Source organism: Cetorhinus maximus, chromosome 15, assembly GCF_964194155.1.
Source record: "Cetorhinus maximus chromosome 15, sCetMax3.hap1.1, whole genome shotgun sequence".
In the NCBI taxonomy this organism is placed as follows: Eukaryota; Metazoa; Chordata; class Chondrichthyes; order Lamniformes; family Cetorhinidae; genus Cetorhinus; species Cetorhinus maximus.
In genome coordinates this window covers 83,950,125-83,971,801 of record NC_135893.1, presented here as the reverse complement: position 1 = coordinate 83,971,801, position 21,677 = coordinate 83,950,125, and the positions used below count along the sequence as shown (strand labels likewise).

General features: G+C 42.8%; 1 protein-coding gene and 1 non-coding gene across 3 annotated transcripts in view; both read left to right on the top strand.

The window, feature by feature from the left end:
- adcy9b (adenylate cyclase 9b) overlaps positions 1-21,677 on the top strand; it is a 168,578-nt gene that overhangs the window by 107,889 nt on the left and 39,012 nt on the right. For both annotated transcript variants that reach the window (XM_078558788.1, XM_078558787.1), the window contains exon 2: positions 1,496-1,683. In XM_078558788.1, coding sequence (XP_078414914.1) covers positions 1,496-1,683 — 188 coding nt within the window. The remainder of the gene's footprint in view (positions 1-1,495; positions 1,684-21,677) is intronic.
- LOC144691284 (U6 spliceosomal RNA) lies at positions 7,791-7,897 on the top strand. The gene has a single exon (XR_013579087.1). It is a non-coding gene; the product is annotated as a U6 spliceosomal RNA (small nuclear RNA).

The window sequence follows — 21,677 nt, the reverse complement described above, 5'->3', positions numbered from 1 at the left end:
GACTGCAGCGGTTCAAGAAGGCAGCTCACCACCACCTTAAGGGCAATTAGGGATGTGCAATAAATGCTGGCATAGCCAGCGACACACACATCCTGTGAACGAATGAAAAAAAACCTAAGTGGATTATTTACTGCGTATCCATCATTCTCAGATGGAAGGATGCCAGCGTATGTTGCCCAGAACTTTAAATCTGTTTCCCCCCCACTGCTTGTATGATCAGCTAAATACCTGTCAAGTTTATAATGAATGATTCCATGATTCACTTTGAGATTATGTAGATAATCAGCAATGGAAAATTCTTGAAATGCACAATAGGTAATACAGCATCTCGAATAAAAAGGCAAATTAGACTCATCCTCAGAACACTAGCATTGCACAATGAATGGAGCCCATTGTTGCAGACCAAATGTGCCTTTGTTTTTGCTTATTGTACATTCCCAGCATGTCCTGTTATTTCAGATTTCTGAGTTTTTCTCCATCTCTGTAGTTGTCTGTCAGTTCGTGGAGTTAAGAGTTATGAGAATGAGTGTTTGTATTTAAATTGAGCTAACTGATTTTTATATTGCATGCATCCTACAGTGTTCAATTGAATATGAGTGATCTGATCAAATGTTTTGTGCAAGAGGTGTTGAAATTTACACTGGTGTCTGGAGGTTTTGCGGGGGGAGGTGGAAGGATGCTCTCAATCCAAGAATACTCAACATGATGAAATGCCTCTTCCAAGTTGTTCAGTCAGAGAATGGATGTGTTCAATCTGCGTGTTCAGCAGGCTAGGTCTTTGAAATAACTTCAGTTACATGATTATTGTTTCACAAAGTATTTGCTTTATATACTAGATTGTACTCAAGTTATTTCAGCTCCACAATTCTCCACCTGTTGTGTTCTAAATCCCTGCTGTGGGTACAGAATAGGAAACATCCACAGACCTCAGGTGACTCTCATCATCCCTTCAATAGTGGGTTTGAGTAATATTGACACGAGTCTGGGAACAGATTATTGCACCTTCCTGCCTAGAGGATGTATGAGGGAGAAAAAGGGCCAGCAGGGAGAAAAACATGGGCCAAATTAGGTGCTTCTACAAGGGGAGGGTGTGCGTGGTTTGCATTAGTAGAATTGCTATTTTGCCTTCTGGGGCAATGAAAGGTTCCTTCATCTAATGAATTTTAACTGCCCATGGATACAAAAATGTTTGAGTGGGACTGCTATCAGCATCACCAAATCTAATATCCTGGCCTAAACTGAGTACTGTGTCAGCCGTGTTGCATAACGCAACCTATTTTCTTCCGCAATTTACAGACCTCTGAGATGTAGTTGACTTTGCTTTGAGCAATTTGTAGCTTGCCCCACCAAAAAAAAAAAATCATCTTTCTGTGGCTCACGGTTTGTTCAGGATCACATTGCAGCTTGTTTTGAAACATGTTCAGACTCTAGTTGCTTATTTCTTAGTGTGGTAAAGCATGTTGATTTGACAATTTCCTTTCTCTTTCCTTCACAGGATTGCAGACGTTCCTTATTTCTGGCCGAAAGTTAGCTCATTCAGTGTGTACCTGCTCCCACACAGTATTATCTCACCTTGATATGGGAGACTTAAGTCCTCACACAGTCCCCAAGCAGCAGCGGGAAACGACGAGTGAGGCTGCTGCTGAAATGGGGCAAGCTAGCAACATGATGGATAAAGCTAAGGTGAGTGTTCAAGCAAGTTCAACTAGCCCATGGTTGCATAATGTGGAAATAATTGCAAAAGGGACAGGAAAAAGGAATTTTTATTCCACAGTCAACATTGGTTGAAAAATATTTTAACTGAGGAAGGAGTTTTAAATCTATTGAAAGGCAAATGTTGATCTGGTTGGAAGAACCCACTTTGGAGAAGTTGCAGACCTTGAGGGAAATGAATCAATAAAGTTGCACAAAGGGGTAATAACCACTTGTGCTAGTCTAATTCCTTCACATTGGTTTGGACTCGATGACTCCTGTAAGCATTGAATGTTGATCTCTCCATCAATGAAACCTCGCTCCACCTTATTTAACAATCAGAAGTATCTTGTTCCATAGATAAAAGCAAAATACTGCAGATGCTGGAAATCTGAAACAAAAAGCAGAAAATGGTGGAAAAACTCAGCAGGCCTAACAGCATCTGTAGAGAGAAAAACAGTTAACGTTTCGAGTCCGTATGACTCTTCAGAGCTAAAGAGAAATAAAAATGTGATGAAATTTATACTGTTTAAGGGGGATGGAGCAGGTGAAACTGGATAAAAGGGCCAGCGATAGGTGGGGACAAAGATGGACAAAGGGGGTGTTAATGGTAGTAGTAAGGGCTAAAGGAGGTGCTGATAATGGCAAAAGCAAAAAGCTGCGGATGCTGGAAATCCAAAACAAAAACAAAAATACCTGGAAAAACTCAGCAGGTCTGGCAGCATCTGCGGAGAGGAGCACAATGTTTCGAGTCCGCATGACTCTTCAACAGAACTAAGGAAAAATAGAAAAGAGGTGACATATAAGCTGGTTTAAAGGGGGGGTGGGACAAGAAGAGCTGGATAGAGGGCCAGTGATAGGTGGAGATAACCAAAAGATGTCACAGACAAAAGGACAAAGAGGTGTTGAAGGTGGTGATATTATCTAAAGGACTGTGCTAATTAAGGGTAGAAAGCAGGATGAGCAAGGCACAGATAGCCATAGTGGAGGTGGGGTGGGGTGAGGTGAAGGAATCGAAAAAGGCATTCCATAGGGATCGTTCCCTCCGTGACACCTTGGTCCACTCCTCCATCACCCCCTACACCTCAACCCCCTCCCACGGCACCTTCCCATGCAACCGCAGAAGGTGCAACACCTGCCCCTTTACTTCCCCTCTCCTCACCGTCCAAGGGGCCAAACACTCCTTTCAAGTGAAGCAGCATTTCATTTGCACTTCCCTCAACTTAGTCTACTGCATTCGTTGCTCCCAATGCGGTTTCCTCCACATTGGAGAGACCAAACGCAGACTGGGTGACCGCTTTGCAGAACACCTTTGGTCTGTCCGCAAGCATTACCCAGACCTCCCTGTCGCTTGCCATTTCAACACTCCACCCTGCTCTCATGCCCACATGTCTGTCCTTGGCTTGCTGCATTGTTCCAGTGAAGCTCAACGCAAACTGGAGGAACAGCACCTCATCTTCCGACTAGGCACTTTACAGCCTTCTGGACTGAATATTGAGTTCAACAATTTTAGATCATAAACTCTCTCTCTCCATCCCCACCCCCTTTCCGATTTTCCCCCTCTTTGTTTTTTACAATAATTTATATAGATTTTTCTTTTCCCACCTATTTCCATTATTTTTAAATGTATTTCCATCTATTGTTTTATCTCTACCTTTTAGCCTATTTCGATCCCTTCCCTTTACCCCATCCCACCCCCACTAGGGCTATCTGTGCCTTGCTCGTCCTGCTTTCTACCCTTAATTAGCACATTCCTTTAGATAATATCACCACCTTCAACACCTCTTTGTCTTTTTGTCAGTGACATCTTTTGGCAATCTCCACCTATCACTGGCCCTCTATCCAGCTCTTCTTGTCCCACCCCCGCTTAAACCAGCTTATATGTCACCTCTCTTCTATTTTTCCTTAGTTCTGTTGAAGAGTCATGTGGACTCGAAACGTTAACTGTACTCCTCACCGCAAATGCTGCCAGACCTGTTGAGTTTTTCTAGGTATTTTTGTTTTTGTTGCTGATAATGGCATTACGGTAAGAAAATAGAATGTGATAATAGCAGGACAAGGATAAGTACTCTGAAAAGAACAACATGGGACAAGTGACAGATGGCCCTTGTGGGGATGGGGATGGTGGTGGGGAAGAAAAGATTGAAAATAGGATAAAAGATGAGGATAAAACAATGAATAAATGAATAAAAATGAAAAAAAACCCCAAAATTAATATTGAAAAAAAGGGGGTTAAGGATAGAGGAGAGAGTTCATGGTCTGAAGTTGTTGAACTCCATGTTAAGCTTGGAAGGCTGTAAAGTGCCTAATCGGAAGACCCCATAAAGAGACAGGCATAACTAGGCCCATGCGGGTACCCATAGCCACACCTTTTATTTGGGGGGAAGATACTGTCCTGATGTTCATCTCATTCTCCTCCATCACCCCAACACCCCATCCCCCTCCCATGCAAATCGCAGAAGGTGCAACAGCTGCCCCTTTACCTCCTTCCTCTTCACCATCCAAGGGCCCAAACACTCCTTTCAGGTGAAGCAGCGCTTCACTTGCACCTCCTTCAATTTGGTCAACTGCATTCGCTGCTCCCAATGCGGTCCTCCTCTACATTGGTGAGACCAAATGCAAACTGGGTGACTGCTTTGTGGAACACCCTTGGTCTGTCTGCAAGCATGACTCAGACCTTCCTGCCGCTTGCCATTTCAACACACCATCCTGCTCTCATGCCCACATGTTCAACCTTGGCCTTGCTGCAATATTCCAGTGAAGGCCAACGCAAACTGGGAGAACAGCACCTCATCTTCCAATTAGGCACTTTACACCCTTCTGGACTAAACATTGAGTTCAACAACCATGAACTCCCTCCTTTATCCTCACCCCCTTTTTAAAATATTCATTTTTATTTTTTATTTCTATTTACTTTCACTTTTATTTGTTTTTTATCCCCACCTTTTATCCTATTTGATCTTTTTTCCCCACCACTGTCGTCTCCCCACCCACACAAAGGCTGTCTGTCACAGTCCCATGTTCTTTTCAGAGTACTTACCCATGTCCTGCTATTATCACATTCTGCTTTACCTTAATGCCACGATCAGCACCTCGTTTAGCCCTTACCACTACCATTAACACCCCCTTCGTCCTTTTGTTCATGACACCTTTGTCAATCTTTGTCCCTACCTATCATTGGCCTTCTATCCAGCTTCACCTGCTCCACCCCCCCTTAAACAATATAAATTTTATCACATTTTTACTTCTCTTTAGCTCAGAAGAGTCAAACGGACTTGAAACATTTAACTCTTTTTTTCCTCCACAGATGCTGTTAGACCTGCTGAGTTTTTCCTGCATTTTCTGTTTTTGTATCTTGTTCCATACCTTGGCAACCTCCTGCAGCCCTGCTTCACGTCCTCTACTCTTTAGTCTGGTAAACGGTATACCCCAAACACCAATTCTGCATCATCACAGCCTTCAGCTGTTACAACCATGCTCTGCAAAACTCCCTTTAAACCTTGCTGTCTTGTTTAATTTCTTCTACTTTTAAAGCCCATCTCAAAACCCATCTCTTCTTGACCTTCAACCATATTGCGAAGAACCTTGGGATATTTTGTTCTTTTAATAGTGCAAGATGAATGCAAGTTTGATTTATTTCAAAAAGGGGTCTTCAGGTAAGACTTTCTGTTCACTGTTCAACATGCTCATTATGATGTAAATGCTAAAACCCAGCAGAGTGAAAACATTTGACTGTAAACAAATTAAGTGCAAGGTCATACTTGAAGATGAAATGCTAGAAATCAATTCAGGGGCAAGTTTTAGTAAATATTAAAGCCAGCTACAATACCCCTTTTGGACATCTGTTCTTCAGTAACTCCAAACTGGTGATTTTTGCTTTTGAAAATGGCCAGTGTTGACAGTTGAGTCAAGTTGTGTGATGTCAAACTGCATATTTTATGTAATAAAAAACTTGTAATCCTTTTGGTGACTTTTTGGAATTTATGATTTGCACAGATGTGTTGGTTTTGTGACTAGGATCTCTGCAAAGGACATGGAGTTTGATTCAATAAGATAATAAGTAGGAAATTTCACCCAGTAATCACTCACCTCCATGAAATATTGATTTTAGTTTATTTTTGTCTTTTGTTGCATTTCCAATGTTCGACCATTTAATGGATTTTTATACAGAAAAATGTATACACAATTTCACATCATGAAATTGAAACACTGAAATCATACTTGATGCCTTGATTTGTCATCTGAGCCATACAGATTAGGAAAGCAATATCAGTTGCCAGCCACATCACAGCCAATCAAGCTACCTATTGGGGAGCTGTGATACAGCTAGGAAACAGGTTGAGTTGACGATTAAGGGGGAGGAATGAATTGGAGAGCAATATACTGGCTTTATACAGATCAGTGGTGAGGCCATCCTAATAATAAAAAGGTTAGTGATGCATTATAAGAAGTTTAGTCAAGAATGATTGGGATGGTTGCAGGTCTTGGGGACCATGTTATGAATGGTTTGAGTGGCAACTTAATTTTGTTGGAGCACATACTGTGGAGACACTTGATAAGTTTTTCATTTAGAAAACCTACAAAATGTTGCATACAGTAAGCAAATATTTAACTTGGATATTAGGCACATGAATGCAGGACGCAAGGACAACATTTATAAATTTCAAAATTCCCCTCACCACAAAAATAATAATTGGAGCAAGACTTTCACAGTGGTTAATTTGGGTTCAGTTGACACTTCAAAAGGAGTTGGATCAACATCTGCCATGAAGGAATGTTGAGATTATGGAATATGGGGGGAGTGTGGAGGTAGGGGGGTGTTTATCATTGACCAGAAATTGAACTGGATCAGCCATATAAATGCTGTGGCTACAAGAGCAGGTCAGAGGCTGGGAATTATGTAGTGAGTATCTCACCTCCTGTCTTCCCAAAGTTTGTCCACAAGGCACAGGCCAGGAGTGTTGATGGAATACTCTACGCTTGCCCAAATGAGTGCAGCTCCAACAACACTGAAGAGGTTTGATGCCATCCAGGGCAAAACAGCACTTTTCACTTCACAGCCAATTAATTACTTTGTGTAGTCCCTGTTATGTAGGTAAATGCAGCAGTCCATTTGTGCTCAGCAAATATCCACAAACAATAATTGAAATGAATGATTAGTCTTTTTGGTGTTTGAAGGATGTTGCCAGGGCACGAGCCTCTTCAAACAGTGCCATAGGATCTTGGACATGCACCTAAACAGGCAGAGAGGCCTTGATTTAACATGTCTTCTGATGCACAGCACCTCCTAACAATGCAGCACTCTTGTTACTGTACTGTTGGGACAACCTATATTTAAATTCTTGTGTTCTGGACTGGTACTTGAGCCCACAGTGACTCAGGCATTGGTCTGAGCCAAACTTACATTTTTATATGATGGAAAATATAGGACTTCAACCCAATCTGATTGAAACTACATTAAAACCGTGGAGATCTGAAGGTTTTTATTCTCTCAGGGTGGGTGGACCAATTTTGTACTCCATGTGAAGTGTTGGAAGGGGCTGAAGATACCAAACCCTTTGCAGTCAATTGAACAACTCCGTATAATTAATTGCCAAGGTCATGTGAAGTGTGCTGTATTCATAGAAATATTACAACCGTGCCCATTGTGTACCATTTAAAAAGGGAGTAGGGGTGTTAGGAACCACGTTTTCACAGTTGGCTGTTTACAGGAATAAATCTCTGCCAGTTGTTATTTTTAATACTCTTTCCAGATGCGATGTGTTTTGCTTAAGCTAAGCTGATTGCCCTATTTTGCAAGTCATTGGCAATGCAACTGCAGACTGCAACTAGTCGAAGACTGTTGGCAAATATTCAGATAATACTATAAAAGGCAGTCTCAGTTTATATTAATTTTTTAACTCACCCCCATAAATTTTAGGAGGAAAATTAAGTAGGCACCCTGCTAATTGGTCCCTGTTTGTGCTTCTCTAATTAGCCATAAAGGGGAGTGCCTATTGTTCATACTGATCCCAAACCATATTTTGCTCAGTGTGGAAGCACTTAATTGTTATAGTCCTTGTTTAGCCCCTAACTTCTGTGTGCTTTAAACAAGACACGTGCTCGCTTCAGCAGCACATATACTAAAATTGGAACGATACAGAGAAGATTAACATGGCTTCTGCGCAAGGATGACACGCAAATTCGTGAAGCGTTCCATATTTTGCAACACTTAAACAAGACACCAGTGTCTGCTGGCACCGTCGAGGCCTTCCATGTCCGGTGGGCACCGCGGGGGTTGGGGTGCTTTATCGACCCTTTTAATCACGTTTTGGTTTGATGTTGTAAGCTTCCTTTAAATCTTGTCTTTGGTTTTGCAGTGACCCTAACTTAGGGGCTGCGTTTTATTTTATCCCTCATTTTGTTAATTTGGTTTATTTGGTTGGCTTTAAAAGAGCTAAACAAGACACTAAATACTTCTACAGTATAACTGTGGTGTGGCTTCGCTGCAAAGCAAAAACACTTTGTAACGTAGTTTAAATACTCAATTAGCATGAAAATAAGGTTAGAAATATGGAAAACCTATGGCAGAGAAGGCAGCCATTTGGCCTGTGCTGGCCAATAAAGAGCTTATCCCACTTTCCAGTTTTTGTCCTGTAGGTGATGGCACTTCAAATGTTTATCCAAGTACGTTTTAAATACAGTAAGGGTTTCTGCCTAACCACCTTTTTAAGACAATGGGTTCCAGACCCCACCACGAAAAATTTTCTCCAACTCCTCTATGATCTGCCACTTAGTTTAAATCTATGCCCACTTGTTGTTGACCTCTCTGCCAAGGGAAATAGGTCCTTCCTATATACTCTATCTAGTTCCCTCATCGAAACATAGAAATTAGGAGGAGTAGACTATTTGGCCCCTCAAGCCTGCTCTGCCATTCAATATGATTAAGTCTGATCCTCTATCTCAATGTCATACTCCTCTCTCCCCATAACCCTTGATGCCTTTAGTGTCTAGAAATCTATCTACCTGCAAGAATTTTATACGTTTCAATGAGATCCCCTCTCATTCTTCTTAATTTGTGAATATAGTCGGCCCAATCTCTCCTCGTACAACAATCCTGCCACCCCAGGAATCAGTCTGGTGAATCTTTGCTGCACTCCCTCTATCGCTAGTATATCCTTTCTTAGGTAAGGAGATCAAAACTGCGCACACTACTCCAGGTATGGTCTCACCATTCCGTACAGCTGCAGTAAGAAGACAACCTTCGTACCCTCTCACAATGAAGGCCAGCGTACCATTTGCTGCCTTAATGTTTGCTGCACCTGCATGCTTGCTTTCAGTGACTGGTGTACAAGGACATCCAGGTCCCTTTGTACATCAACATTTCCCAATCTATCACCATTCAAATAATACTCTGCCATTCTGTTTTTCCTACCAAGGTGGATAACTTGACACTTATCCGTTATACTGCATCTGCCATGTATTTGCCCACTTGCTCAACTTGTCTAAATTGCCTTGAAGCCTCTTCACATCCTCCTCACACTCATTCCCACCTAGTTTTGTCTCATCAAACGTGGAAATGTTACATTTGGTTCCCTCATCCAAACCATTGAGATATAGTGTGTATGGCTGGGGCCCAAGCACTAATCCCTGTGGTACCCCACTAGTCATCATCTGCCATTCCGAAAGACCTGTTTATTCCTACTCTGTTTCCTGTTTGCTAACCAATTCTCAATCCATGCCAATACATTACCCCCAATCCCATGTGCTTTAATTTTGCACACTAACCTCTTATGTGGGACTTGATCAAAAGTTTTCTGAAAATTCAAATACACCACATCCACTGGTTCTCTCTTATCTATTCTACTAGTTATGTCCTCAAAATACTATAGCAGGTTTGTCAAACACAATTTCCCTTTCATAAATCCATGTTGATTTTGTCTAATCCTGTTGATATTTTAAGTGTCCTGTTATCACATCCTTTTTAATAGACTCTAGCATTTTCCTTACTACTGACGTTAGGCTAACCAGTCTGTAACTTCCTGTTTCTCTCCCTCCTTTTTAAATAGTGGGGTTACGTTTGCCACCCTCCAATCAGCCGGGACTGTTCTGGAATCTACAGAATTTGGGAAGATGACAACCAACGTATCCATTATTTCCATAGCTGCCACCTTTAGTATCCTGGGATGTAGATTATCAGACCCTGGGGATTTATTAGCTTTCAGTCCCATTAATTTCTCCAGCGCACTTTTTTTAAACTAATAATTTCCTTCAATTGCTCCTTCTCACTAGACCCTTGGTTCCCTAGTATCTCTGGGACGTTATTTGTGTCGTCTTCTGTGAAGACAGAACTCTAGTTGTTTGATTGCTTTGCCATTTCCTTGTTCTCCATAAAAACCAGCAGATCACCCCCTATCGACCTAGGCACCGGAAATGACAACAGCAAACTCAGCCCTGTCGACCATGCGAAGTCCTCCATACATCTGGGGCTAATACCAAAATTGGGAGAGCTATCTCACAGACTAGTCAAGCAACAGCCTGACAGTCATCCTCACAGAATCATACTTAACAGATAATGTCCCAGACATCACCAACACCGTCCTTGGATATGTCCTGTCTCACCACCTGGACAGACCCAACAGAGGTAGTGGCACAGTGGTATACAGTCGGGAGAGAGTTGCCCTGGGAGTCCTCAAGATTGACTCCGGATCCCATGAAGTCTCATAGCATTGGGTCAAGCGTGGGCAAGGAAACCTCCTGCTGATTACCATGTACTGCCCTCCCTCAGCTGATGAATGTGCTCCTCTATGCTGAGAAACTTGGAGGAAGTACTGAGGGTGGCAAGGGCACAGAATGTACTCTGGGTGGGGGACTTCGATGTCCATCACCAAGAGTGCCTCGGTAGCACCGCTCCTGACTGAGCTGGCTGTGACTTAAAGGATATAGCTGCTAGACTGGGTCTGCAGCAGGTGGTGAGGGAACTAACAAGAGGTGAAAACATACTTGACCTCATCCTCACCGACCTCCCTGCTGCAGAAGCATCTGTCGAGGAGTGACCACTGCACAGTCCTTGTGGAGAGAAGTCCTGCCTCCATATTGAGGATACCCTCATGTGTGTGGCACTACCATTGTGCTAAATGGGATAGATTTCAAACAGATCTAGCAACTCAAGACTGGGCATCCATGAGGTGCTGTGGGCCATCAGCAGCAGCAGAATTGTACTTGAACACAATCTGCAATGTCATGGCCCAACATATCCCCCACTCTACCATTACCATCAAGCCAGGGGATCAATCCTGGTTCAAAGAAGAGTGCAGATGGGCATGCCAGGAGCAGCACCTGGCATACCTAAAAATGAGGTGTCAACCTGGTGAAGCTAAAACAGAACTCCTTGCATGCTGAACAGCATAAGCAGCAAGTGATAGGCAGAGCTAAGCAATCCCACAACCAGCGGATCAAATCTAAGCCCTGCAGTCCTGCCACGTCCAGTCATGAATGGTGGTGGACAATGAAACAACTCACTGGAGGACCTGGCTCCACAAATACCCCCATCCTCAATGATTGGGGAGCCCAGCACATCAGTGCAAAAGATAAGGCTTGCAACAATCTTCAGCCAGAAGTGCCGAGAAGATGATCTATCTCGGCCTCCTCCGGAGGTCCCCAGCATCACAGATGCCAGTCTTCAGCTAATTCGAATCACTCCATGTGATAAAGAAATGGCTGAAGGCACTGGATAATGCAAAGGCTATGGGCCCTGACAATATTCCGACAATAGCACCGAAGACTTGTGCTCCAGAACTTGCCGCACCTCTAGCCAAGCTGTTCCAGTACAGCTACAACACTGGCATCTACCCATCTGTGGAAAATTGCCCAGTTATGTCCTGTACACAAAAAGCAGGACAAATCCAACCCAGCCAATTACCGCCCATCAGTCCACTCTCGATCATCAGTAAAGTAAGGGAAGGGGCCATCGACAGTCCTATCAAGTGGCACTTGCTTAGCAATAACCTGCTTACTGACGCCCAGTTTGGGTTCTGCCAGGGCCACTCAGCTCCTGACCTCATTACAACCTTGCTTCAAGCATGGACAAAAGAGCTGAACTCCAGAGAGGAGAGAGTGACTGCCCTTGACATCAAGGCCGCACTTGACAGAGTGTCGCATCAAGGAGCCCTAGCAAAACTGGAGTCAATGGGAATCATTGAAATCATACTTAGCACAAAGGAAGTTGGTTGTGGTTGTTGGAGGTCAGTCATCCCAGGTCCAGGACATCACTACAGGAGTTTCTCAGGGTCATGTCTTCGGCCCAACCATCTTCAGCTGCTTCATCAATGACCTTCCTCCCATCATAAGGCCAGAAGTGGGGATGTTTGCTGATGACAATGTTAACCATTCGCAACTCCTCAGATATTGAAGCAATCCATGCCCAAATGCAGCAAGACCTGGACAATGTCCAGGCGTGGACTGACAAGTGGCAAGTAACATTTGTGCCACACAAGTGCCAGGCAATGATCATCTCCAAGAGAGAATCTGATCATTGCCCCTTGATGTTCAATGGCATTACCATCACTGAATCCCCCACTATCAACATTCATTGGGGTTACCATTGACCCGAAACTGAACTGGACTAGCCATGTAAATACTGTGGCTGCAAGAGCAGGTCAGAGGTGAGGAATTATGTGACAAGTAACTCACCACCTGACTCCCCAAAGCCTGTCCGCCACCTACAAGGCATAAGTTAGTAGTGTGATGGAGTACCCCCCACTTGCCTGGATGAGTGCAGCTCCCACAGCACTCGAAGCTTAACACCATCCAAGACAAAGCAGCCCACTTGATTGGCACCACATCCACAAACACTCACTCCCTCCACCACCAATGCACAGTAGCAGCAGTGTGTACCATCTACAAGATGCACTGCAGGAATTCACCAAGGCTCCTTAGACAGCATCTTACAAACACACGTTGACTACCACCTAGCAGGACAAGGGTAGCAGATAGATGGCAACACCACCTCCTGTAAGTTCCCCGCCAAGCCACTCACCATCCTGACTCGGAAATATATCGCCATTCCTTCACTGCTGGGTCAAAATCCTAAAACTCCCTTCCTAACAGCATTGTGGGTGTTCCTACTCCCTATGGACTGCAGTGGTTCAAGAAGGCAGCTCACCACCACCTTCTCGAGAACAACTAGGGAAGGGCAATAGATGTTTGCCCAGGCAGTGAAGCCCACATCCCATGAATGAATTTTTAAAAAATTATAAATTCTCCTGCCGTGGACTGTAAGGGATCTACATTTGTCTTCACTAATCTTTTTCTTTTTACATACATATAGAAGCTTTTACAGCCTACTTTTATGTCTATTTTTCCCTTCTTGATCAATCTCGGTCCTCCTTTGCTGAATTCTAAACTACTTCCAATCCTCAGGCTTGCTGCTTTTTCTAGCAATTTTATATGACTCCTCTTTGGATCTAATACTATGGTTAATTTCTTTTGTTAGTCATGGTTGGGCTGCTTTTTCTGTTGTGTTTTTGCACCAGAAAGGAATGTAATACTGTTGCAATGCCTGCGTTCGTTCCTTAAAAATAGCCATTGTCTATCCACTGTCATGCCTTTTGTGCCCCAATCTATTGTAGCCAACTTACCCCTCATTCCTTCATTGTTTCCTTTGTTTAGATTTAGGACTCTAGTTCAGAATGGACTGCTTCACTTTCTATGCTAATGGAAAGTGCTATCATGTTGTGGCCCCTCTTTCCTAAAGGACCCCACACAACATTATTAATTAACCCCTTCTCATTGTACAATTTCAAATCTAGGATAGCATGTTCCCCAGTTGGTTCCTCGACATACTGATCTAAAAAAACCAACTCATGCATACTCCAGGAATTCTTCCACCACAGTATTATTGCTAATTTGGTTTGCCCTGTCTATATTTAGATTAAAGTCACCCATGATTACTGTAGCAGGCTTGTTTACATGCATTTCTAATTTCCTGTTTAAGCTGTCCTCCATGTTACCACAACTGTTTGGAGGCCTATAGACAACTCCCACTGATGTTTTCCACACCTTGTTGCTTCTCAGTTCCACCCAGACAGACTCCACATCTTCATTTTCTGAGTCAATACCCTTTCTCACTATTGCACTGATGTCATCCTTTACCAACAACGCCACCCCATCTTTGTTTCCTTTTTGCCTGTTGTTCCTAAATATCAAATACTCTTGGATATTTAGTTCCAAGTCTTGATCACCCTGCAGTCATATCTCCGTAACCGCAAACATTTCGTACCCGTTTACATCTATTTGCACTGTTAATTAATCTACCTTATTGTGAATGCTCCATGCATTCTGTTACAGTGCATTTAGACTTGTCTTAACATTTTACACATTTTTTGTACGATGGCTCTATTTGCTGCTAGCCCTCATATCCTCTGCCTTCCAATTTTTCTTTCTACTTTATCTCTTATTTCTTTGTTTCCCTCACATGAGTCTCCCCACTCAGGTTCCCATCCCCCTGCTATTCTAGTTTAAACCCTCCCCTAGTGCTAACGAATACCCCTGCGAGGGTATTGGTCCCGTCCTGCTGGGGTGCAACCCGTCCAGCTTGTACAGGTCCCATCTTCCCAGAATGAGTCCCAATGTCTCAGGAATCTAAATCCCTCCCTTCTACACCATCTCTCCAGCCATGTGTTCATCTGGTCTATTCTCCTATTCCTGATCTCACTAGCACATGGTGCTGGGAGTAATCCTGAAATTACTAACTTTTGAGGTCCTGCTTTTTCATTTATTGCCTATCTCCCTATATTCTGCTTTCAGGACCTCATCCCTCTTTTTCCTATTTTGTTGGTAATGATATGGACCACAACCTCTAGCTGTTCACCCTCCCACTTCAGAATGTCCTGCAGCCTACCTGCCTAGTGCTTTTACTCTGTCTGGTTGTCACCTATTCCCTTCCAGCCTGTGCACTCTACCTGCAGTGTGATCACCTCACTGTGCATGCTACCCACAAAGATCTCAGTCTTGTGGATGCCCCACAGCTGCAGCTCCAGCTCTGATATGCAGATTCCGAGTAACTGCAGCTGGAGACGCTTTCTGCACACATGGTCACCCTAGACATTGGAAGTGTCCCTGACTTCCCACATAGCACAGGAGGATCATTCCACGTGGCCAAGCTACCCTGTCATAACTTACCCTTAAACTACTCCTTTTACTACTTCTGGTTTAAAGAATATTAAATATATACTCGGGACCTTTCTTTACGACTAAATACCTTAAACACTACTTAATCTAAACTAAAGATCAATTTTTACTTTAAAGACTACACAGTAGAAATATTCACCAGGTACTACTTACCAAGGACACCGCTCCTCTCATGCTGGCTCCTGGTCCAGCTCGATGAACCGATGTTCACCCTATGGTGTCACTCTTGGATGTTTTAAAAATCACCCCTCTCGTGCAGCTTTTCAACTCTTGGTCTCCTGGAGGCTGAAGAAGATAGAGAAAGAAAAAGAGCACCTCCATGCCCCTCCTTGCTGCACTCCTTTCTCACCAAACTTAGTGATTCCACCCTGCAACAGTGCACTCCATGACAGTGCACTTAACCTTTCTTATTTATATTACTGAGATTCAGGTGACTCTCCTATCTGGCAGCTACAGAACCAGATTAGGCCAGTTACTTAATTTGCTTATCTCACCTGTTCTCTAACAGAGGGCTGGATTTGCTTGATTAGCCCTGTCCCCTCGCCTCTAAGAATTAAAACTTAAAACAGTAAATTTAAGTAAAATGCTAAATTGCAACAAGCAGTACTAGATTTTATAAAACATTAACCCTGAAACTTTAAACTTTCACTCCCTTCTCACCAAACTTGCAGTGATTCCACTCTGCAACAGTGCACTCCATCATAATTTTATACAATTTCATCAAAGCTTCCCTCTGCTCCGAAGAAGAAACTCTAGCCTATCCAATCATTCCTCATAGCTGAAATTCTCCATTCCTGATAACGTCTTTGTAAATCTTCTCTGCACCCTCATGCAATGACATCCATAGAACCATAGAAAAGTTATGGTGCAGAAAGAGACCATTTAGCCCATCGTGTCTGCACCAGCCAAAAAAAAAAGTCGCTCATTTTTAATCTCACTTTCCAGCACCTGATCCATAGCCTTGCAGGTTACAGCACTTCAGGTGCAGATCCAGGTACCTTTTAAATGAGTTGAGTTTTTAAGCCTTAAACCACCAGTTTAGGCAGTGAATTCCAGGTACCCACTACCCTTTGGGTTAATAAGTTTTTCCTCATGTCTCCTCTAATCCTTCTACCAATCACCTTAAATCTATGCCTCCTGGTAATTGACCCCTCAGCTAGGGGAAAACAACTCTTTTCTGTCTACCCTATCTAGGCCCCTCATAATTTTGTACACCTCAATTAGGTCACCCCTCAGCCTCTCCTGTTCTAAGGAAAACAACCCTAGCCTATCCAATCTTTCTTCATAGCTGCAATTTTCCAGTCCTGACAACATTCATGTAAATCTCCTCTGCTCTCTCCAGATCAATTATGTCCTTCCTGTAATGTGACCAGAACTGTACACAAAATTCCAGTTGTGGCCTAACCACTGTTTTATACAGTTCCATCATTACATCCTGCTTTTGTATTCAATACCTTGTCCAATAAAGGAAAGCATTCCATATGCTTTCTTTACCACTTTATCCACCTGTCCCACCACCTTCAGGGACCTGTGGACATGCACTCCAAAGTGTCTCTTCCACATCCTGTAATTTGATGACCAGAACTGTGTGCAGCACTGTAACTGTGGTCTAATTAGTGTTTTATATAGTTTTAGAATAACCTCCCTGCTCTTATATTCTGTACCTCTGCTAATAAAGGAAAGTATCTGTATGCTGCCTTAACCACCTTATCTATCTGTCCTGTTACTTTCAGGGATCAATGAACATGCGCTCCAAGTTCCCATTGTTCTCTTACACTTCTCGGTATCCTGCCATTTATTGCGTACACATTTGCCTTGTTATCCCTGCCTAAATGTATTACTTCCCACTTCTCAACTGAATTCCACTTGCCACTTTTCTGCCCATTGATCTCTTTCTGCATTTTACAACTATTGTATCATTTACAAACTTTATCATCCCTTACATTTAAGTCCAAAGCATTGACATATACAACGAGCAAGGGACCCAATACTGAAATAAAAACCAAGTGCTGAAAATACTCAGCAGGTTTGGCAGCATCTTGGAGAGAAAAACAGAGTTTACATTTTGAGAACTGAAGGAAGGTAGAAATGTGATTGGTTTTATGCTTTTGAAAGGGAGGAAGAAGAAAAGGGAAGGTCAGGGATGAGTAGAGGGAAGGAGATATTAAATAACAAAGATGCTCTCTACCTTTCTCCTCCCTCCTATAACCCTCAACAACTTGTCTCCATCCCACGACACTTTCCCATGTAATCACACAAGGTGTAACACCTGCCCTTTTACTTTATCTCTCCCTCCTCACTGTCCAAGGCCTCAAACAGCAATTTATCTGTACTTCTTTCAATGTACACTGTATTCACTGCTCACAATGCAGCCACTCCCCTACATTGGGGAGACTAAACATAGAATGGATGACTGCTTTGCTGAACACCTCCATTCAATCTGTAAGCATGACCCCAAGCTTCCAGTTACCTGCCATTTTAACTCACCACCTTGCTCTCATGCTCACATTTCTGTCCTCAGTCTGCTGCACTTTTCCAGTGAAGCTTAGCTCAAGCTTGAGGAACAGCACCTGATCTTCCAATGAGGCGCTTTACAACCTTCGGGACTCAACATTGAGTTAAACACTTTCAGACAGTGAACTTTGTCCCCCATTTTGATTTTCTTTTTTTGCCATGTGCTGGTCTGAATTTTGTTTTTCATGTTTGTGTTTTCGGACAGAATTATTTGTTATCCTGCCGTTCACTCTCACTCTGGAGCAATGCTTTTGTGTCTTTACTACAACTGTTACCTTTTGCCAATTGCCTTTTGTTCCCTGGCATCTTTACCATTTAATCTCTCCCACCCACTTCCCTATTCCAAACCTTCCCCTTTTGTTCATTCCCCCCCCCCCCACCTTTGATCCAGCTTGCCACCTTCCTTTGGTTACCATGGGCTTTTACCTTCTGACCAGTTTATGTGGATCTTGTCAAAAATCTGGCTGAAATCCATATCGTTTACATCAAATGTGCAACCCTCATTGACTGTCCTATTTTCTCCTGAAAAAATTCAATCAAGTTCATCAGGCGTGACCCCTCCATAACAAATCCACACTGACTGTCTTTAATCTGTGCCTTTCTAGATGGCGATTCATACTGTCTCTCAGAATTGTTTCTACCAATATTCCCACCACCAAGGTTAGTCTAATTAGCCTGGAGCTGCCTGGCCTATCCCTTTCTCCCATTTTAAGTAACAGTACAGTGTTAGCAGTCCTCCTGCACCATGTCTGTAGAAAGAGAGGATTATTAGACTGGTGAGAGTGTCTGCTATTTTGTCATTTGCTTCCCTTACCAATGTGGGATACATTTCATCTGGAAATCGCAACTTATCAGCTTTTAAAGATGCTAAACCCTTTGTTTCCCCTCTCACTAGGTTCATTGCATCCAATATTTCACACTTCTCCTTAACTACAATGTCTGCATTGTCCCCTCATTTGTGAAGACGTGTTCATTAAGAATCATGCCCATGTCTTCTGTCTCCACACACAGGTTCCCTTTTCTTTTAATCACTTATAGGCTCAATTCTTCCCTTAGTTTTCCTTTAGTCCTTTCAATTTATAAAGCATCATTGGATTTTCCTTGATTTTACTTGGCAATATTTTTTCATGCCCTCTTTCCTTTCTTAGTTGCCTTTTTAATTTGACCCCTACTCTAAAGTACTCCTAGGCTTTCTACAGTATTGAGCTCCCTCTATTGGTCATAAGCTGCTCTATTTTTTATTTGTTGCATCCTATCCTGAATGCTTTTTGACATTGACAGGATCTAGATTTGGGAGCCTCACTTTTTTTAATAGGAATGTTTTTGTTCTGAACCCCATCTATAGCCTCCTTGAATACCTCACTGCTCTGACACTGATTTGCCTTTGAGTACCTGTTTCTAGTCTTTTTTTTGCTAAATGACATTGCAGCTTAGTAAAATTGGCCTTTACTCAATCTAAAACTTTTGACTTTTGGTCTAACTTTGTTCTTTCCATACCTACTCTAAATCTAACTGAGTTATGATCGCTACCAGAAAAATGCTCATTCTAATGTCCCTGCCACCAGCTCATCTCATTCCCTAAAGTCAAGTCCAGAATTGCCCATCTCTTGTTGAGCTTGCTATGCAATGGAGCCCTCTATCTACATCTTTTGCACTGACTTTATTCTAGTTTATATAGGGTAGTTAAAATCCCTTACGATGACTGCCCTATTGTTTCTGCACTTCTCAGCAATTTGCCTACATATTTGTTCTTCCATCTCCCCTCTATTTGTTAGCAGAGTGACTGACCTATTTTGTTCCTCAGTTCAACCTATGTGGCCTTGTGATAATCCCTCCTCACAGCTTTATTTTTAACCAATATTGCAACCCCCCCACTCCTTTCTGAAAACCCTGTAGTTAGGAATGTTGAGCTGCCATTTCTGCCTTTTCTGCCTTGTTTAAGCCATGTCCCAGTAATAGCTATGTTATACTTCCAAGTATGTAACTATCCTTTCAGCTCATCTGCCTTATTCACTGGACTCTTGCATTGAAGTAAATACCATTAATCACTGAACAACTCCTTTGTCTATTTTATGCCTCCCATTTCAAGATTTGTAACTTGCCATTCTGAATCTACGCTCAAGTTCCCACCCTTTGCCAAGCTGGTTTAAACCCTCCCAAACAGCACTAGAAAACCCCTCCACCATGATATTGGTCCCAGCTGTCTTGAGGTGCAACGAGTTTTAATGCTCCAGGAATCTAGAACCCTTGCTCCTGCACCAGCTCTCCAACCATGCATTAATCTGCACTATCCTCTTATTTCTTTACTCACTAGTATGCAGCACCAGGAGTAATTTAGAGATTACTACCTTTTGAGGTCTGAGCTTTTAATTTCTTTCGTGTCTGCTTAAAATCTGTCTGCAGGATCTCATCCCTACCTGTGTCACTGGGGCCAATATGGACCTCTGCTTCCTGTCACCTATCAGAATGTTCTGCAACTGTGCCACCCTTGACCCTGGCACTAGGGAGACAACATGCCATCCTGGAGTCATATCTGCAGCTGCAGAAACACCTATTGAATACCCTATCACTATTGCTTTTTTGACCTTCAACTTCCCACTCCAGTACAAATAAGCCATTCGTGGTACTATTGCCTTGAATCTGGCTTCACTCCTTGGAACCATTGCCCTCAACAGTTTTCAGAACTGATTTTTTTTATTCTTTCATGGGATATGGGCGTCACTGGAAAGGCCAGCATTTGTTGTCCATCCATAATTGCCCTTGAACTGAGTTGCTTGCTAGGCCATTTCAGAAGGCAGTTAAGAGTCAACCACATTGCTGTTGGTCTGGAGTCACGTGTAGGCCAGACCAGGTAAGGATGGCAGATTTCCTTCCCCAAAGGGCATTAGTGTACCAGATGGGCTTTTATGACCATTGATAATTTCATGGTTGCCATTGTTAGCTTTTGTTTTTTAATTCCAGATTTTACTAATTGAATTTAAGTTCCACTGGTTGCTGTGATGGGATTTGAACCCATGTCCCCAGAGCATTAGCCTGGGCCTCTGTATTACCCAGTCTATTGACATTACCACAACGCCATCATTTCCCCACATTGAATACTATTTAGAGAGTGAGATCAACTCAGGACTCTTGGATCACCTGTCTTGTCCTCAATGTGTCTCTGGTGATCACCCAGTCTCATTCTTCCTGCACATTCTTAGGCTGTGGGGTGACCACTTCCTGAAATGTGTTAACCATGGAGCGCTCAGCCTTGTTGCTGCACCGCAATGACCCCACCTGCTGCTCAAGTTCCGAAAGCCAGAGTTCAAGTTTCTCCAGCTGACAACTCTTCCTGCACGCGTGGTTGTCCAGGAGACACGAGGAGCATTCTTGAGTTCCCTTGTGGTACAGGATACGTTTTAGACAGGACTGAGGTGCCCTGTCATGCCTCTATTTATTATAATACTAAATATATTTCTTAGTTTAACCCACTGCTCTTACATTGAGCATCACTGTTTCTTTATTCCCCCAATCAATCACTTACCTCTTGTCTTGTAACATCACTGATTTTTTTTTTGTTGCTTTTGGATTCACTGGACATAAGCTGTCGTCTCTGCTCAAGTCTGTAATCTGTCCTGGGCCTTGTCCTCTATTTATGATTGACTTATGGTTTGTAGTCTTTTAATTAATTGCTTGATCTAGTTTAAGTTATAGGTAGTTTAAATTAAATGTTTCTGTAGCATGAACTGTTACAAGTGCTGGGGGCAAAAAAGCAGCACTTCCTCCTTTGCACCAAATTCCCAACTTTTGTATTCCATTTGTGATACATCCTCTGTTCCCACTATATATCCTTTATCTTCTGGATTTGTCTTTGGGAATCAGTCTTGAGCTGTTGGAATGCTGCCGCCTTAAATTGGGAACTTGGGTTGTTCTGCCAGGTAATGAAGGCTGCTCGCTTTTGTTCCAGGAGGTCACGTATTTGAGCATCGTTTTCGTTGAACCAGTCCTGATGGTGATGATGCTTGAATCCAATGGTCTGGAACCAGGAGTATAGGAGCATATATTGACTCTAGTTGATCCCATTGTTCTTGAATCTGTGTGAAGATTTTCCAGATTGGCCATGAGCTGCACTTGGGAAATGTGGTGGAAAGAAAAAGCTGGAAAGATCCAATAATATGCTAATCCTCTTGATAGGTGAAGCTCTATAGACAGGTTAAATGGACAAAATCCTCTTCGTTCACAGGATAATGTTTGTCCTAAGGATGACAATGCAGTATGTCAATGCTGAAAAGAACTTTTTGAACAACTCCTTAACCATGAAT